Source organism: Chanodichthys erythropterus, chromosome 11 (assembly GCF_024489055.1).
Source record: "Chanodichthys erythropterus isolate Z2021 chromosome 11, ASM2448905v1, whole genome shotgun sequence".
Lineage (NCBI taxonomy): Eukaryota > Metazoa > Chordata > Actinopteri > Cypriniformes > Xenocyprididae > Chanodichthys > Chanodichthys erythropterus.
The window spans coordinates 5886762-5908363 of record NC_090231.1 but is presented as its reverse complement, the minus strand read 5'-3'; the positions used below and the strand labels follow the sequence as shown (position 1 = coordinate 5908363).

At 33.5% G+C, this 21602-nt stretch overlaps 1 protein-coding gene across 1 annotated transcript in view; it reads right to left on the bottom strand.

The window, feature by feature from the left end:
• Nucleotides 1–21370, bottom strand: part of plekho2 (pleckstrin homology domain containing, family O member 2) — a 28245-nt gene extending 6875 nt beyond the window's left edge. Inside the window, exons 1-5 of the mRNA XM_067401120.1 lie at nt 20987–21370; nt 10637–10786; nt 5990–6112; nt 1599–1703; nt 1351–1449 (exon numbers count right to left, since the gene is read on the bottom strand). Of these exons, the coding sequence (XP_067257221.1) occupies nt 1351–1449; nt 1599–1703; nt 5990–6112; nt 10637–10786; nt 20987–20995 (486 nt within the window). The 5' untranslated portion in view covers nt 20996–21370. The remainder of the gene's footprint in view (nt 1–1350; nt 1450–1598; nt 1704–5989; nt 6113–10636; nt 10787–20986) is intronic.
• Between the last annotated feature and the right edge of the window lie 232 nt (nt 21371–21602).

Below are 21602 nucleotides of genomic sequence, written 5' to 3'. Positions count from 1 at the left end.
TTCAACTGTAATAATATTTATAAATATTATTGTTTCCACTGTTCATTTTTCAAATAAATGGGTAAGCATAAGAGATTTCTTCAAAAACATTAAACGAATCTCAATATTGCATATTTAATTGTGCATACCCAATTCCCTTTTATTATATCTTACATTATGCTGCTGTGATGCCAAAATTAACTTAAAATGCATTTGTAAATTTATTAAAAGCATTTATTTTAGTTTTCAGTATTTTGTTTTTAATAGTTTTAGTCAAATTATAGAATTTTAATAATAGCTGATAATATTAACTGATATATATATATATATATATATATATATATATATATATATATATATATATCTATATATCTATCTATATATCTATATCTATCTATATATCTATATCTATATCTATATATATATATATATATATATATATATATATATATATATATATATATATATGAAGACTTCAATTGCAAAAGCCACCTCAGTCAAAAACAAGATCACGATACTGAGTGAATGCTCTCGGCACACAGTATGTATAGAAAAATAGTCTGATAAAAATGCTAATTTTCAAGAAAAATGTCAGATGGAAAAATGTCAGGCTTTTGCATCTTAAGTCTTCATATATATATATATATGAATATGCTGCTCAAGAAACATTTATTGTGTACAATTGTACAAAATATTTGTGTATAATATTTTTTTCAGGATTATTTGATGAATAGAAAGTTCAAAAGAACAGTGTTTATCTGAAATCTAATCTTTTGTAACATTATAAATGTCTTTACTGCCACTTTTGATTGATTTAATGCATCCTTGCTGAATAAAAGTATTAATTTCTTTAATTTCTTTTCAATTCTTACTGACCCCAAACTTTTGAACGGTAGTGTATAATGCTACAGAAGCTTTGTATTTCAGATAAATGCTTTTCTTTTGAGCTTTCTATTCATCAAGGAATCCTGAAAAAAAAGTACACAACTGTTTTCAACATTGAAAATAATCATAAATGTTTATTGAGCAGCAAATCAGCATATTAGAATGATTTCTGAAGGATCATGTGACACTGAAGACTGGAGTAACGATGCTGAAAATTCAGCTTTGATCACAGGAATAAATTACTTTGTCAAATATATTTAATATAATATTTCACAATATTACTGTTTTTTACTGTATTTTTAATTAAATAAATGTAGCCTTGGTGCAGACGAAACTTCTTTTAAAAACATTAAAAATCTTAGTGGTTCCAAACAATATCGGTCGACCACTATCCCGAACTGCATCAATGCATCCCTTATTCTTCTCTAACAGGAATGATAAATGTTAAGAAGGCTTTATTGAATGTGTGAAACAATTATATTGTACCTCCTTCATGTGTATCCTTGTTGGCGGTCTTCTTCCTCGGTTCGCCTTAGGTCGGGTCCGTGTAACATGTTCTAATGAGGAGCCTTCATCAACTGTTACCTGAGATATAAAAGAAGCAGCTAAATTACGGTCATTCACACAACACAATGTATGGATTAGTACGTTCTTTGTAATTTTTTTATTTTTTTTGCATGGTTTGGCCCTATTTATATAGTGTCTTCAAATATGACAGTAAAATTCAACGGTACCTCATCAAAAATTTTGTTCTTTGCCTTATTGATTCCTTCACTAAGTGCCTTGATCCAGGCTTCTTTCTCCTCAGGAGTTTGTGCCTGAAGTTTGACATCTTGGACCTAAAATGAACACAAAACATTTAGATGAAGTCACAGGAAGTATTATATGCATACACATGAGTGAAACATTGCACATGCTAATCCTATTTTACTTTTCTTTACGAAATAAAATTCTGAACTAACTACCCTAGCTGGATTCAATATCATTTTGCCTGCACCTAATATGGTGGATCACATGCATTACCCGCCAGACCACTTTTTAACAAAATCATTCAGTACTCTATGAAGATTTTATCAAATATCTGATTTCTGTTTTGCACTGAACATCCCTAAATAACATCATCAAAATGAAACAGGAAAATACAGTCTCATGTCCCATAGTTATGTTTATATGAAGTGTGTCTAGCATCCTGTATTTGGCCAGGTTCAGCATAAAGTGTACTTCACCCTAAATGAAAAGATTTATGTTCTTAGAGCAGGGTGTGCCTAAAATATTCATAAAAAAAGTGAAACAGGAGGGTTTGGAATCTCTTAAATCTTTAATCTCTTTTCAAGAACTACAGTACGTGAGGTTTAATTATAAAATAAAACACTAGGCTGTGGCGTCTGACTCATTCAGCTGGCCGGTCACAGTATTCAGAAGAGGAAAAAGTGACATTCTGGTCTGGCTTCTCTTTAAACACACACACATTTTCTCTTCTAGAAGTCTCTTGACATCTGCTGAGCTCTTTGCAGTTCGCCAACGCTTCGCTCTCGTCATCTGTTAGTAATAACGCATATTTCGCCTGTTAGGTATCTTCCGCATTTCTAACGTACTCTCCCCACCTCCGAGATTCAGTGTGTGCTTGGATTCACGGATAGTAAACACATAATAAAGAGATTATGCTAAAGAATATTTACAGAATAAATGAGATCATTTTGTAATAGATATGAGCTCACACACTGTGTGTGTCCGAAGGTTATGACATATCCCATTAGGATGAAGTCATCATTTACCATCAGCTCTAATGCAGCAGGAAACAACGGTTTGACACACAGTAAAACGATCCAGCAGTGAAACTAATCCTTAGTCCACATCTTTTTGTCAAAATAAAACGTTTAATGCCGTTAAAACTGTTTCTGGGTCAATTACGTGACATTCTTTTTCATGCATTTATTAATTTAATCAAAAATATATTAATAATGCAATTCATACAAACAATGACTTCAATACAACTCTTCTATTATTAACATGCTTTCAATTTCTGTATTAAAATGCATTTCTGTGGGACTTAACATTACATCTGGAACTCTCATTAAAAGATGTATAAACAGTTATTTATTTTTTTGTTTATAAACATTATTAATATTTATAATCACCCTCCTGACTGAGTGTCAAGGTCAGTAAAAAATATCAGATAATTTGAACTTTTTATGTCGGACAGTGTTGAGAGTAGTTCAGGCTGTCAGACGGATAACGAACACTTTATGATATTCAGTGGACAGTTGCATTAACTTAGACACTGTGTGCAGTTAGACAAGTGCTAATCAGTCTTAATTTCCCAATTCAAATCAGACCATTTCATATAACTGACTTTAAATAGTTGAAGTCTTGAAGAAAAAAACCTTTAAGACTAGTTTACCGACCACAGGGAATCAAAAATTGAGGATATTTGACAAAAAATACCTTTACTTTGAAATATATATTTGAAAACAATGACTACAGGTGATGATAAACGGGGCAACTTTATGCGCAATGTTGCCGGTCAATGATGTTTGGGCACTTTCCAATTGAGAATGGGCAACAAATTTCTATCTGGACACTTTAGATTGAAATTTGTTGCCCATTCTCAATGGGAAAGTGCCCAAGCAACATTGACCGGCAACATTGCTCATAAAGTTGCCCCGTTTATCATCACCTTAACAAACATCTATACCTATTTGTATTTAAAGGGTTAGTTCACCCTTGTGTCGATCCAAACCCGTAAGAACTACATTCATCTTCAGAACACAAATTAAGATATTTTTGATGAAAGCTGAGAGCTTTCTGACCATTCCATAGACATCCAATGCAACTACTACTTTCAAGGTCCAGAGAGGTAAAAACATCATTAAAGTAATCCAGTAGGGCTGCCCTCTACTAAAAATTTTCCTGGTCGACTAGTAGTCGTTCCTTTTAAGCATTAGTCGACTAATCATACTTTAACCATATAAATCATAATAATGAGCCTTTGATGCCTACATATCCTAATCAGCATTCTATAAGCATGTTTCATACGGATTACATAATCTGAGAATATTTGTTTTCCATTTGAATTGGTTCATTTAAAAGTAGACATTTTGCTTTCTATAGATTTTCATGTCTGTGAGGCAAGATTACATGGAGTTTCGGTTCTTTTTTTTGGCACGCTCAAGTTCACAGAGAGAAACGGCAGAAAGCGCACCCTGTTTGCTTTCATTATTTTACAAAAGCACAAGGTTTTGTTGTTATTGTGCGTGCACACATATACAAGTAGAGTATTTTAAGTACAAGTGACTTTAATGATGTCTTTACTACCTTTCTGGGCTTGAAAGTGGTAGTTGCATAGACTGTCAATGGAGGGACAGAAATCGCTCAAATTTCATTAAAAATATCTTAATTTGTGTTCTGAAGATGAACGAAGGTCTTACTGGTGTGGAACAACATGAAGGTGAGTAATTAATTACAGAAATTTTATTTTAGGGCGAACTAACCCTTTAAAGGAATACAAATTAAGATATTTTAGTTGAAATCCGATGGCTCAGTGAGGCCTTCATAGGGAGCAATGTCACTTCCTCTCTCAAGATCCATTAATGTACTAAAAACATATTTAAATCAGTTCATGTGAGTACAGTGGCTCAATATTAATATTATAAAGCGACGAGAATATTTTTGGAGCACCAAAAAAACAAAATAACGGCTTATATAGTGATGGCCGATTTCAAAACACTGCTTCAGGAAGCATCGGAGCGTTATAGATCAGTGTACCTTTCTGGGCTTGAAAGTGGTAGTTGCATAGACTGTCAATGGAGGGACAGAAATCGCTCCGATTTCATTAAAAATATCTTAATTTGTGTTCTGAAGATGAACAAAGGTCTTAAGGGTGTGGAACGACATTTTATTTTAGGGCGAACTAACGCTTTAACAGTGTTGTTATTGTTAACTAATACTATTAAAAACAGTTTTTGTTAATTGAAATAAAGTCAAAATAGAATAAAATCTAAACATTAGATGAAAAACAAAAATTAGAAAACGAAAACTACAATTATTTAAACTAAAACAGAAATACAAATATTTAAAAACAAAAACTAATAAAAATAACTACAAAATTACTAAAACTGAAAATATAAAATATATTAATAATACTAAAATAACACTGGTATTTAAAGTGTAAGAAAAAAAAATCCCTCATATTTTAGTTGTTAATAAGCCAGTTATTAAATCAAAACATTATTGAAAATGGATAGGCTAATTTTTCAAAAATCAACAGAGATTACATTTCAAAAAACTTGGTATAGTACATGTTTTTTTTCCTTTCATCATCTCAAACATCCTTATTCATCAGAGACCCGCCTATATTTTTACACTCTATACAGCCTACGGAGGAAAATCCACTTTTCACTAGAAAGTGAAAAAATGACGGTTTGCGGCTGTTTTGATATACCACAAGTATTTGCAAGGTTATACAGGAAATCATGCCTCTGCCTTTTGAATTTATAAACACTAAAACAGGAAATGACGCTCTGCTAAAGGTTGTCTTGGTTAACATCTTTAACCTCATTAAAGGAGTCTTTTAAAAAAGAGTGGAGACTTCAAAACGCGGGATATGAAACTTTTGTGGTGCTAATCGTGAAGTAACATCCCAAAAATACAGAGAATGAATTACTAACCCAAGGTAATGTATGAAAAATGTGAAACATGCAACAAGATATCCCTGTACCACAGGATGTTTATCACTTTTTATCTTACATATTAAAAGTGTTGCAATATGTGACACAAAGTCAAGCACTACTCAGCTATTTTGAACATGCAACAGCCGACCTTTCACACACACTTTCTGCCATTATTTACAGTGACTTTGAAACCAGTGAAGTGACACAGAGGCATGAGTAACTGGCTCATCATTGGTCATGTGTCCGTTCAGATATGTGTCTGATTCATTAGACAATGACCCAGTGTGCCTCTAGTGCGTGCCATATTGAACTAATGACGTCACGACTGCAAGCCAGCCATCGACAACTGTGTCTTGCATTGTCATCCTAATGTGAGCCACTCTTTATATCGCATACAAAAGGAATGGTAGACTGATGCATTTGACGTGGAACTGTGCTGAGATGTTCATTATTACCTTGTTACCGCTCTTGGGGCTTCGTAGTAGTACCAGTCTGTGTTTCTTCTTGAAAGGACTCTTTAACTCGTGACAAGTTTCGTAGTTGTCCAAGTCCAGTTTCTCCAGGCATTTTGTTAATTCCTGCACGACAGGGAAAAATGTTCTTATTTGTAAAAGGATGAACCAAAAAATGTTATTATTCAGAGTAGGGATGTGCCGAAGCCAAATACTATGTTCGGAAAGAAAATTAAACACATTCTACGCAGCCCTTAAAGGGACACAATAAAAGATGGGAGGGAAAAATATATTTCAATGCTTTTGCGTTCTATTGCAATTATATAGTTGGGTAATTACAGAATTGGTTCAGTCAGAGTTGGAAAAATGTGTCTTTTTCCACAAATTTTGTATGCATGCAATAGGGCTGTACAACGATTAATCGTTTGCAAAATAAAAGTCTGTGTTTATGTAATATATGTGTTTGTTCTGTGTATAATAATTATGTATATATAAATACACACACGTATATATTTAAGAAAAATGTTATATTTATATATAAAATCTTTATATTTAAATATAATATAAAATATATATATTTATTTACATGCATATATTTCTTAAATGTATACTATCTGTGTATTATTATACACAGAACAAACACATATATTACATAAACACAGACTTTTATTTTGCAAACGATTAATTGTGATTAATCGTTGTGCAGCCCTAGAAATTGTATACATTTCTAGTAATTGTACAGTTAATTCTCATATTGTATTTTCAGAAAGTTTTGGAATATTTTTCCTCTCCCTAAATGTGTCACTATAGAAACACAATAATTTAATAAGAAGGATTACATTGACTGATTAAGATTTTTTTTTTTTACATCTACCTTGTAAATATTTTTTTTTGCTATTTTAAAAAAAAATGTTTCATAGGTAAATCAATAATTACAATTTTAACAATATTTCAAGTGTAATTTGTGAGATTTTTTGTATTTTGAATCCAATCTTTCTTTGTAAAAGGCATACAGTTTATCATACTGATTTCAAAGTGAAGGATTCATTAGTCTGAATATACATTGAAACAAACACTATAATAACATCTTAGTTGATCATTCAATATACTTTATTTTTGACAAAACATCACGTTTCGGTCATGACTGCACATTATCGGTAGTGACAGTAATGTGTTGGAATCAAAATTTAAATCACATACTAAAACATATTAAAATACTAATGATTTGCATAACTGTACTAAAACTAAATAAATGATTATGTTCGCTTTTGTCAATTTTAGATACTTTTGAGCCGCTCAAAGATGTTAATCAGCACATGGTTATCTAGCACAGTTCTGAACAGTTGTACACACACAATGGCACAAACACTAAATTTGATCAAATAACACCCAAAAAACAAAGACGTCACAAGCAAAACTTCACCACATTTCGGTCGTGACTGTTTCGGTAGTGACAGTTTCACAGTTCTGAACAGCTGTACACACATAAAAACTAAATTTTATGGATTAACACCCAAAAAAGTGTGCTTAATTGCAGAAAAAAGGTGTTTGGTAGTGACGATCCTTAAAGTTACACACAGATTTTCAGACTTTTGAACACATTTAACTCAAAATGATGGATCTGTCTACTCTGAAAGAGAGGCTGTGAGAGGGAGGAACACAGGAATATTTCCTGATCAAAAATGTAGAAGTGTGTTAAAATCAGTCTCAGCCAATAGAGTAAAACACACACTGTTTCGGTAGTGACATGAAAATGCGCGACATTTTTCTTTTTACATAAAGTTTCATGATTTAAAAATAGACTTTAAAAAAAAATAAAAAATCTAAAATATATTTTTAAAAACAACAATGTAAAACATTGCAAAAATTATTTCAATATTTTCACAAGTTGAAATTTAGGGGTTAGGGTTTGGGACAGCCACCTCCCAATTGAAAGTACCCAATAAATGATGATTTTATATATATTAAGCTTACTGATATTTTAAATATTATTGTGGGATTCAACAGAAAACATCTAAAATTTGAATACTTAAATGTGTTTTTTGGTTGTGGGACAGCAGTTTGCATCAATTCTGTAGAATGGCCCATATAATTTGCAGGCTTCAGGAAGCGGTTATGAATATGCAATATTCACTTTTGGATGCATGCTCACTTTCGAATTCGGGATCACACATACTCTTTGTATAGGGAGCAGCGGTACTGACCACACATATTATAAGATAAGATATTTGTCAGTGACGTTCAGAATGTGTTGCCCTCCAAATCCTCTGCCATCATCTTGTCAGTCATCTCTCCTTACTATCTTCACGTGATAAATGAAATCTGATGTACTGTAATGTAACCGACTACCACAGCAAGCCTAACTGCATCTCTTTAGGGTCTCCATGGAATGCATTTTCCAGGCCTTTACGAATTCGGATTTAGGCTTCAGGCACATCCCTAATTCGGAAATTCATGGAGTTTTAGCTATGTTTCATTTAAAGGGATAGTTCATCCGTAAATGATCATTCAGTCATCATTTACTCATGTTGTTTTAAACCTGTATGACTGACTTTCTTTCACAGAAAACAGTTAGCAGAATGTTTACACTGCATAACGACTGAAAATAGTCAGTATGACTTGTGCACTACATTTCAGTTTTGTGAGACTATTTTGTGTGCGTGCGTGTAAGGAACAGATCCAAAAATAGTATCACTGTGGTCATCATTTGCTTTAACTATGAAAAAAAGAAGCCTGGACATTCCCTTAAAAATAAAACTGTTTTTCAGATGAAGGATAAAAAGATGGTGGTGAGGAAATTACAGAATTCCCCCTTCCGCAAACTAAAACTGAAACTATTAAAAACATTTTTGTTACCTGAAAGTTGTTGCCTTGGAAACTAACTGAAATATACAGAAGAGGATTGGGGCCAAGCAATAATAAAAAAATAAAACCATCTTGAGATTAAAGTTAAATAAAATTAAAGTAAATTTTGAGAAAAAAGTCGAAAAAGTCAAAATAAAATGTTGAGAATAAACTCGTTATATTACAAGAAAAAACTTGTTACATTTCGAGAAAAAGGTCGAGATAAAATGTTGAGAATAAACTTGTTAAATTACGAGAAAAAAGTCGAGATAAAATGTTGAGAATAGTGTCGTTAAATTATGAGAAAAAAGTCATTAAATTATGACAACAAATTCATTAAATTATGAGAAAAAAGTCGTTAAATTACGAGAAAAAAGTCATTAAATTACAAGAACAAATTCGTTAAATTATAAGAAAAATGTTAAATTTAGAGAAGAAAGTCATTAAATTACAAGAAAAAAGTTGTTAAATTACTAGAACAAATTCGTTAAATTACGAGAATAAATTTGTTAATTTAATGACTTTATTCTCAACATTTTATCTCAACTTTTTTCTTGAAATTTAACGACATTTTTCTCATAATTTAATGAATTTGTTCTCATAATTTAACGACTTTTTCTCATAATTTAATGACATTTTTCTCATAATTTAATGACATTTTTCTCATAATTTAACAAATTTTTTCTCATAATTTAATTACTTTATTCTCAAAATTTTATCACGACTTTTTTCTCGAAATTTAATGAGTTTTTTCTCGAAATTTAACAACTTTAATCTCGAGATGGTTTTATTTTTTTATTATTGCTTGGCCCCAATCCTCTTCCGTTGAAATACGTTTAGGCACAAAAAAGTCTAAATAAAATAAAATAAATAAATAAGCTGAAATACAAATAAATCAAACAATTAGTAAAATAAATTAAAATTCCTTAAAGACAAAATGAAAAAATTAAATTTGCTCATTGTCAGAAGGGTATTGAGCTATAAAATGGAGTCTAAGAAGGAAAAAAAGACATTTAAAGGGATAGTTCACACAAAAATTTAAATTATCCCATGATTTACTCACACTCAAACCATCCTAGGCGTAAATGGTTATCTTCTTTCAGTCAAACACAGTCGGAGTTATATTAAAAAAATATTCTGGCTCTTCCAAACTTTATAATGGGAGTGAATGGCGCTCCTCATTTTGAAGCCAGGATATTTTTTAGTATAACTCCGACTGTGTTTGACTGAAAGAAGAAATTCAAATACACCTATGGTTTGAGGGTGAGTAAATCATGGGATGATTTAATTTTTTTGGTTGAACTATCCCTTTAAGAGACTTAATTTGTGATTGTGCCTTCTTAGGGGGTGTTACGTCTTCACTCTGCATGTGAAGGTTGATATTTTAGTACACGGTTGCGATTGAATTTTTTCTGTGAAAGTTTCTTTCACCAAAAACAACTCAAAACTTGTCAGAGAAAAGAAATCAATTTAAATAACTTGATAAAGCATAGATGGCTAACGATGAATTGCATTTGGGATGGAAATCAGTAATGATTGAAACAAAAAATGTGTGCACATTATTAGGACAAAATCCATTTCCATTTTCCATATTCCATTGACAATTGTAAGCCAAAGTTATGCGTAATGTTAACTAACAGCCAAATAGCTACAAATAATAAATTGTTTTAGCAATCCGTTCCCAATGGATATACAATCAGGTCCAACCTTTTTCTTGTGCAATATCATATTTTACTCAGAAATACATCACATTATGGAAGTACAACAGGGTTGTTAAATGTTGAGGTCATGATTTAGCAGACTTACCTCATTCTCATAGACCTCAATCACGGTCCGGTCCAGCTGAATGTACCGGTCCTTATAGCTGCTCAAGAACTTCCCTGAAGACTTCTTCAACCAGCCTGCCTTCCCAGCTCTCTTCACCTCTTTGGGCTTGGCTGGCTCCTCTTTCACACCCTGTTTGTGCAAAGGAAGAAGGAAATCAGCATTTCTTACTGAACCAAAGTTTCAGTTTGACTTGGCATGCTTTGAGATCTGAGTCCAGCGAGAGCATTCCTGAAATGGGAGGATGAAGTATGTAGCAGCTAGATTATCATTTTGGCCCGGTCTGGGTTTCATGTGACCTTCAACACCTTTTCAGATGGATGATGCTTTATTTCCACATCTGCTGTATTTCATTTTTCACAGCCTTCTCATGAGCTTTAAAGATCTTATCTGATTTTATCATTCAGCGTGTAATTACTGCTTGCTAAGGCAAACATTACTATTTATTATTTTTCTTAATTTAGGGTTAAGGATTTAAATATACCTCTAAACTTTAAAATTAAACTTTGAAGGTGCAATATTACTTTTTTAAGTGATCACCCTTAACATGACATTGAAGCTGGTTTATTATCAGCAAAACTAAAAACTATTAAAAAGTACTTTTGTTAATTAAAATGAATCTGTAAAAAAAAAAAAATATTAGATAAAAAAGTAAATGAAGACTACATGACACTTAGAAATGTTGCCTTATTGAATTTTAAAGCACTAAAATTACTAATTGGAAATAAAAACTAAAACCGATTTATATAAATAGATAAATCTATATATAGATAATGTTAGTAAATTAATTAACAAATTATATAAATCTTATAAATTATATAAAATAAATTATATTTTACTATATAGAAGTTATTTGTAATAGTAATTGTAATAATATTCCACAATATTACTGTTTTTTGTATTTTTAATGTATATAGATACACACACACACACACATATATATATATATGTGTGTGTGTGCTGTCAATCTATTATGTGCGATTACTCAAAGCTTTTGTGTGTATATATATATATATATATATTATATGTATATTTATGTAACACACATTTAACACAACACATTTATGTTAGATGCGATTAATCGATATATAAATGAGTAGCTGAAAAATGTCTCCTAGTTCACTGGAGTTTAATGAGAGACCAAATATTCACAATAGGGTATATATATATATATATATATATATATATATATATATATATATATATATATATATATATATATATATATATATATATTATATATATATATATATATATATATATATATACAGTGGCTAGAAAAAGTATGTGAACCCCTTGCAGAATCTATGAAAATAAAAATTATTTTAATAAAATAAGAGGGATAATAAAAAATGCATGTTATTTTTTGTTTAGTACTGTCCTGAGTAAGATATTTTACATAAAAGATGTTTGCATTTAGTTCACAAGACAAAACAATAGCTGAATTTATTAAAATAACCCCATTCATAAGTGTGTGAAGCATTGATTCTCAATCCTGTGTGTGGTTACCTGATGATCCACGACTGTTTTTATGTTTTGTGATGGTTGTTCATGAGTCTCTTGTTTGTTCTGAGCAGTTAAACTGAGCTCTGTTCTTCAGAAAAATCCTCCAAGTCCCAAAAATTCTTCATATTTCCAGCATCTTTTGCATATTTCAGCCCTTTCCAGCAGTGGCTGTATGATTTTGAGATCCATCTTTTCATACTGAACTCAATTGAGGGACAAGCCGAGGGGTGAAAACTTTTGAATTTGAAGATCAAGGTAAATTATACTTAATTTTTCTTCCGGGAAACATGCAAGTATCTTCTGTTGGTTCCGAAGGGCAGTACTAAATGAAAAACAATGATATTTAAACAAAATAAGAAAAATTGTGACATCTTCATCCTGTTCAAAAGTTTTCACCCCTCTGCTCTTAATGCATCGTGTTTCCTTCTGGAGCATCAGTGAATGTTTGAACCTTTTTTAATAGTTGTGTTTGAGTCCCTCAGTTGTCCTCAGTGTGAAAACACAGACCTCAAAATCATACATTCACTGCTGGAAAGGGTTCAAATATGCAAAAATGCTTGAAAACTGATGAATCTGCAGGAGCTGGAGGATTTTTCTGAAGAACAGAGCTCAGTTTAACTGCTCAGGACAAACAAGAGACTCATGAACAACCATCACAAAACATAAAAACAGTCGTGGATCATCAGGTGACCACACACAGTATTGAGAATCAATGCTTCACACACTTATGAATGGAGTTATTTTAATAAATTCAGTTATTGTTTTGTCTTGTGAACTAAATGCAAACATCTTTTATGTAAAATATCTTACTCAGGACAGTACTAAACAAAAAATAACATGCATTTTTTATTATCCCTCTTATTTTATTAAAATAATTCTCATTTTCACAGATTCTGCAAGGGGTTCACATACTTTTTCATGCCACTGTATAATATTCACTCTGAGCCGGCCAAAACATGAGCCTGATGGACTTGATCTCAAGCCACTTCTTGGTAGTCTGTGCAGTGTGGGCAGAGCATTGTCTTGTTGAAAAAAAAAAATCTGATCATTTGTCTTTAGATAGCTACTTCTTATTTGTAGGAAACAAGCCATTCTTAGCTTATCAAGCCAAATCTTGTTCTAACCATCATGACTACAAGAGCAAAAAGATACAGGCAAATGTAGCTGTACGCCTTTTGAATAAAGTTTTGCATATATTCTTAAATTACAAAAATAAAATGCACCCCACTGCAGCTGTATTTGGAATTCCCAGGAATTTTCTATGCAAGGAAATTCCTCAGGATGTCTCTTTAGAGGGCCATCGAGCTGTTTTTCCACTTTCACTGGGCCTTTGGAAAGAGCAGCGTGTGCTAGAGAAGGTGCAGCTGTCTGAGGGAGGAAAACGTGGAGAATAATAGGAGAAGCACAGTGCCAACTGGGACTTTCTCACACTGCCGGGAAACCAACATGGGCGACAGGTCACTCATGCCCTCGCAGTGTCTGTGCTGAGGGAGGGGAATGGAGCGTGAGGGCGCCTCTTTGTTTTTCTCGTTCTGTTTGTGTGTAAATTGGAGCGGAGCGCATGGCACATCCCATCACAACACAACCCGCTCGTGGAGAGAGAGAGAGATTCTTTGGGTGGGACGGAAAAATCTATATTGTAAAAAAAACAGAGTGGAGCCAATTTGGACCTACAAAGTAGAGCGCATTCGAAAGCAGAGCGAGAGCATACAGTGTTTTAAAACGCATAATCAAGCACGAAATAAGCCAAGACATGCATTAACCTCACTTTAGTCAAACAGGAACTCGCAGTACTAGATGAGATAATTTAAGAAAGCGAGAAGTTTCATTAGTGGTGTCTGCAGCAGTATCGCTTTTGCTCATAAAAGCAACAAGTACATTTTGTCACCCCAAACACTAGTGCTAATGTGAAAGCGATCATATGTTATTTTCACACGGTGGCCGATAAAATGAGCCAGAAAAATTGACCTACTATGCCCCCTTTACAAGATGTAATATAAGTCTCTGGTGTCCCCAGAATGTGTCTGTGAAGTTTCAGCTCAAAATCCCCCACAGATCATTTATTTTAGCTTGTCAAATTTGCACCCATGTTGGTGGGAGCAAAAACACAGAGTTTTTGTGTGTGTCCCTTTAAATGCAAATGAGCTGCTGCTTTCCAGGAGAGGGCGGAGCTTTAACAGCTCAACAACAACAAAACTAGAGAATCTCACGCAGCCAAAATGAGGATTGTCAGTAACGGTGTTCAGCCTTACATTGTTCAAACCGGAGTCGACACTGATGGAGAGACTCAGGAAGAAGTTACAACTTTTAGACGTTTCTGAACGGTTAGTGGATACATTTATGTAGTTGCTGTGGAGTTGATTCAACTCATCCACTAGCATGTGCCGTCATGTTCATCTTTTGTCAAATCCAGTGTTGAATTGACCCTCGTTTGTGAACAACACTCTATTACAACAACTCTTCCTTTTCTCTAAAGCAGCCCAACATGGCCCCACCCCCTTTGTTGTGTGTTCTCGGGGGCGGGGTTTATGTAAATTTTAGGGTTAGTGATGTCACTAACCCGGGAAGAAGCTTGTTGTAGTCCCTACCAGCCGATTGTTGTAGTCGTTAAACGATTTATGTAAAAGAAAATATCTCTCTTTGCATTGAACTTTATAACTTTGCAGATGTTGTTTATGCTTAAACAGCAACATTACACACTAACTAAAGTTAAAAAAGTGAAATTTTAAATCAACCATCCCTTTAATGGAGGAACTCAAGCCCTATCTAGGAAGCAGAATCTTATAGAGCCTTAGTTTTGTGATCTTCTGACATAAAAAAATAAACCACCTAGTAACGGGCCTGGAAACACCTCAGAAAAAAGCACTCATAGCAACATCTGGAAAATCTCGTGAAACACACAAGCAATGTGGCTGTAAGTTTGCAAGGGCAAAAACGGCAAAGTATTTGACAAATTAATTTTTAATTGTTACTTGATCACAATCATTAATAATATTAATTTATTTTAAAAAAGTCTTTAAAAGGTAGCTTCTAAAGGTGGTTTACATAAGATAAAGCTACAAATATATAAAAATAACAGAATAAAAGTTATATCAAAGTCCCTTTAAGACAAGTCATTTCACTCAGCGGCCATCTTTGAAACGCCTCTCGGGCATCATGCAATCTCTCTGAATGGGGAAACATCAAATTCTCCAAAACTGTTCGCCAACCTTACGATTAAATTTCATATTTGAAATCACCAATGAAATCTAACAACAACCGGCTCATAAATTTAGTTTCTAAACGCTCGAATCATGACAAAAAAAAAACTTTTTCAGGCTAGATCAAGCTACTGCGCAGACCTACATGCGCGTCTCTTTGGGGGCGCGCATCTGACTGTTTCTATAGAAACCGGTGATTCTAACGGCCGCTGAAGTGACGCGATGACTTTACCAGTCAGCGATTGGTTCTTATTTAGAAGGCGGGACTTATTCCGCCATATTGCGTGTTACACTTTCTCCCATTCAAAACAATACGAGTGACACGTCTTGTGTTATTCTGTAGTCTTTGGTTATATTTATAATATTTATATCAGTGGTGAAGCTACGGGTGGGGGTTGTGGTCCACCCAATTGGTCATATGAAATAATTTAATAATAACAATTATAATAAACATCATATCACACTATAACTTCATTTATTTAGTTACAAGAATAATTAAATGCAAGTCTGCATGGTCAATCAGGCAGTTTTCTACACTAGTAACCTGCAATTGTTACCCTAAAGTGTGATTGCTACCTGATTTAACCCATAAAAATTTGTTTTGTTGGTATAAATTAATGTATATAGGTTGGTTCAGTGATGATGTTAATATTAAAACCAGTTAATATACAGTAGATATTAACATTTTTAGATTACCACTATTTTCAGAGCAGTTTTCCCTCATATCACATGCTTGTCAAAATGATACATTTCATCAGTTTCAGAGCTACCACAAAAATGGACATTCAAACACAAAATTCTAAAGATGGCTGTGTTTTTTCAATGTGGTGACACAATTTCCACTGAAACAGGAAGACAGGACGGGACATATTGAACAGCTCCTCCTCTAGCGTTTTGTTTATATGACAGCTTGTCCAGAGCTGTTGAACTCCATAAAGCCTCAGTTCCTTCTAATCTCTAACCGTTTCTCCTCCATATCGCTTAAAAATACAGCATTCTGTGCAGAATTCAAATGGGTTTGATATGTTTTGTGGTCATATGATCCACTTTGTGCTCTCTGGTCTCTGGACAGGAGCAGACTGTGTGTGCAGCGGTGGTTTGCATGACGCTAATGTGAAACCAGACTTCGCCTACATATTTACACCGTCTGAATTGTTCCCTATCCCCTATATAGTGCACTATGTGCCATTCACCATGCAGAAAATAGTAAATGTGTGAACAAGTGGCTGATTTCAGCCGCAGCTTCAGCGTCTATTTATAATGTAGGGGGCGGGACACTTCAGATTCTAGAGAGCATTTGATTGGACAGAAAATCTGATGAGAAGCTGAAGTGCAGAGTGATGTCATCAAAACCATTGATCCATATTGGCGGAAGTGACGAGATTTAACGATTGTATCTTCTAAATATGAATTTTGTCATTGTTTTGGAGCACACTAGCTTATGGATAACAATAGGGCTAACATATTCATAGTAAAAGCCAAAAAACTTGATTTCATGGGGACTTTAAGGTCTATAATGTACTTTATATAAAACACGAAGAGCCATTTTATTGTTTTCACCATGCACTGTAAATAAATAAATAAATAAAAAAATCAATAAGTGATGGCAACATATATTTTTACATTACTTTAACTCATAAAATAAAGTTGAAATTGCTTAAATTATTTTCATAAGTAAGACAAAATTAAACTTGATTTTGAAGTCAGTTTTTATATAATTTAAGTTGAAATGACTAAATACAGCCAATTTGATAATACTTGATTTCAAGCAGCAACAGAACTTAAGTTGAAATAAGAGGGGGAAAAAATAGAGTTGTTTTTAATAGGTTGTTGTTGTTTGCTGATTTGAAACTTTGAACTTGAAACTGTGTAATTAATTGTGTAAAAGTAATTAATAATAATAATAATTTTAGAAAACTTCTTTAAAGGCAATTTACATAAGTCATGACGACAAAAAACAACACACCATATATAATAATTAGTGCTGTCAAACGATTAATCGCATCCAAAATAAAAGTTTGTTTACATAAAATATTTGTGTACTGTGTATAATTATGTATATTTAAATACACACACATACATGTATATATTTAAGAAATATTTGCATGTATATATATTTATATAATTTAAATATTTTACATACAAGTATAACAAATTTTTTACATTTTATGTAAACAAACTTTTATTTTGGTTGTGATTAATTGCGATTAATCGTTTGACAGCACTATTAATAACATAAAAATAAAATAATAATAAAAGCTTCTTTAAAAGCAGCTTCTTATTGCAGTAATCATAAAACAACGACATAAAAACAATACACAAGTGACTTTCAAACACTAAAATCTACACTTCCAAAATGTTCCAAAATGAAAAAGCATCAAAACTGGATTCTAATGCAGAATATGCTAGAAGATCCATGCAAAAACTCATAAGCTACTGCTCTGGAGGATTGTATGGTGAGGCACACCTTAGCCATCATGGGTTTCACATACAGTCAAAAGGCACAGAGCTCCATCTGGGTCAGATATCAGAGCCGGTGCTGTGCGCTGACCTGGCCGCTGTCAGCTCACCACACATCTAAATATGAATCATCTGTGCGGTTCTTCTCTGACCTCACTGCAATCGAGACTGACAGAGCGACTGAACTTGTTCAAAGACTCGCACTGCAAAATTTGGCGAGCATTAAAACTTTCCATGGAGCAATAACACTTCTGTCTAAAAGAGAAATGGAACGCTGTCCGCTCAAACAACTGTTGCAATAGGGTTGTAGTATATCTGCAAAATCTCCATCAGGGAAGTGTAAATCATGTATGCCAATCAGGGAAGTATAAAAGCGGAAATAGTGACCGATGCTATAGATTTTATGGGAATTAAGTATTCTCGCTATACTAGTTTTTACCAATAGCTTAACAAATAGGGCTGAGCAGGGACAACTGTCAGTTTGAAACCAAGTCAAAGCAGGAACTGGCATCTTACTGGGTGCATGGTATATATCGGTTGTCATAACCTTATTTATTACAATACAAGGATACATGGGTCAAAAAACAACTAACTATTTTATTCATTTATTACTTTTTTGTGGTGGGGCCAGTAAAAAGTCACAGAATCTAATCAAAAATCAAGAATCGAATGCATTGAGATCTTCTGAATCGGATTGAAACAGGAAAGTCAATGTTGAAAACAGTTGTGCTGCTTCATATTTTTGTGAAAACTGGTATTTTTTAGCTCAGGATTCTTTGACGAATAGAAAGTTCCAAGGAATTGTCTTTTGTAACATTATAAATGTCTTTACTGTCACTTTTGATCAATTGAACGCATGCAATAAAAGTATTAAAAAAAACTCCAAACATGTAACAGCAGTGTATTATCAACAGAAATTCTGAATATTCTACAAATATTTCTGCTAATTTCTTTTTTTACACTGATGTGCAATTGTTTTAACAACTTCTTATTGTGGTATCAACCATTTCATATTCACCAGCCCCTACATATCACATAAAAACCAAATGAACAGCGGTTGGTCCTTTTATATAGTGGTGAAACGGGCGGTTCTTGATCAAAACAAAGCTGCAAAGTGATGCAGACGTCATGTTGATAGAGAAAATCTAAATGAGTAAAAGTGCTCTTTTATTGTTGCAGCTTCTAACTGTACATGACAAGCTGATAAAGAAGAGATGAGCCTTCATAAAAATAAAAACTGTGAACAGTGAAAAGTATTTCTGAAGTATATGAACCACAGATGCAGTCCCACAACAACTAACATTTACAGTGACCACAACAGATGGTCACATTAAACTGGGAATGTTTTTCCATGCTGTCATTATGTTTAGATAAATATGGCATCAAATTGGCTGTGATTTACAGGCTGCCATGTATTCCTTGACACAAACATCCGTCACTGTTCATCTCAACTCAACTCAGGACACTTCTACTCTAATGAATGATAACCAAGATGGCACACTAATGTCAAGGTAATGCCGTCTCTCATCATATCAATGCTAAATAAAGATTTAAGCTATGTCTGTGTACGCTACATATTAACAATGTGGGTTTCGGCTCTGCCCTCCAGCACCACTGACCAATGTTACTTCCTCATTTCAGTTAGCATTTCCTGAAACTACTTCTTCACATAAGAGGATCTTTCTGACAGTAATCTACACTTTTGTTTCACTTATAGTTAGTTTAAAACACAATATAGACACAGACAGACAGAGGGAGATTAGACAGACAGACAGACAGACAGACAGACAGACAGACAGACAGACAGACAGACAGACAGACAGACAGACAGACAGACAGATAGATAGATAGATAGATAGATAGATAGATAGATAGACAGACAGACAGACAGACAGACAGACAGACAGACAGACAGACAGACAGACAGATAGATAGACAGATAGATAGATAGATAGATAGATAGATAGATAGATAGATAGATAGACAGAACAAAAGACAGACAGACAGACAGACAGATAGATAGATAGATAGATAGATAGATAGATAGATACATAGATAGATAGATAGATAGATAGATAGATAGATAGATACATAGATAGACAGATAGATAGACAGAACTAAAGACAGACAGACAGACAGACAGACAGATAGATAGATAGATAGATAGATAGATAGATAGATAGATAGATAGATAGATAGATAGATAGATAGATAGATAGATAGATAGATAGAACGAAAGACAGATAGACAGACAGACAGACAGACAGATAGATAGATAGATAGATAGATAGATAGATAGATAGATAGATAGATAGATAGATAGATAGATAGAGATAAATAGATGGTAGATAGATGTTAGACAGACAGACAGATAGATACATAGATAGACAGAGACAAATAGATGGATAGACAGAACGAAAGACAGACAGATAGATAGATAGATAGATGTTAGACAGACAGACAGACAGACAGAACGATAGATAGAACGATAGATAGATAGATAGATAGATAGATAGATAGATAGATAGATAGATCGACAGACAGAACGACATAGATAAATAGATAGATGTTAGACAGACAGACAGACAGACAGATAGATAGATAGATAGAACGATAGATAGATAGATAGATAGATAGATAGATAGATAGATAGATAGATAGATAGATAGATAGATAGATCAGGATAAAAAAACATGCCAATACTAACTATCTATCTATCTATCTATCTATCTATCTATCTATCTATCTATCTATCGTTCTATCTATCTATCTATCTATCTATCTATCCAGTTAACAAAGTCTTGACTTAGAGGGGCGTTGGATGCTGCAAAAGTACTTCACTTCCTGGTACTGATCTACATCATCTCGAACTGATGAACAGAATATTAAAACTTTTTAACAAACACTGATTCTGTTGGACCTTTTTTCTCCAGTGCACAAAGACGCTTCAAATAAACAAGTGATGCAACCCACCATTTTAACACTTAGTTTCCGAGAGAGAGAGAGAGAGAGAGAGTAACAGTATCAGCACTGGACTGAGTCAAAGTTAAAGCAAGTTTTACTTCACGTCGCCAATAACGAGGATTAAAAGTTGTGACTTGTTTTAAATAAAGTTTGTTATGCACTTTTGTAAAACACCGAAAAAGAAGCCATATGAAATACTCACATCTTCCATGATATAAAAACAAAGATCCCGTTATGCGCAGAAGAAAACGCTCGACGCAGGACTTTATCTCGGGTTAAAACTGTTGATCTCTCTTCGTCTCAACTTTCTCACATCCAACATGACGATGAAAAACAAGGAACTGTGTATGAGGCTGAAATCTAACGGGACTCTGCTGCTCTTTTCCTCTTTCGACTTCAGCAGTTACAAGTTTGAGGCTTGACAAAAAAAAAAAAAAAAAAAGTTTGGTTTCCGGTAAGTCACCAAAGCCTCTGCCGCTGCCAAGAGACACACGGCCGCGTCTCACAACACATGCGCTGCCTATCTAGATAGCCTCGGAACGCCAAGAATTCGATCTCTGAGCTCTTGGTCTCTTACAAAAATGCTTTGACAGGCGTAGTGTGCGAGGTATAAAATGACATTTTTGAGGGGACAGACTTTTAAATATATATATTGCACTATTTCAATTAATCTCGCGCACCATTTGGCGCCCCTAGCTATTTTAAAGACGCTTTAAACAACACTAAGACTTTTTTGAGATATTAATAATATTTAAAATTAACAATACGTTGTAATGAATTACAGTAGCCTATTTATGTTTAGTCGGTTATATTTCAGT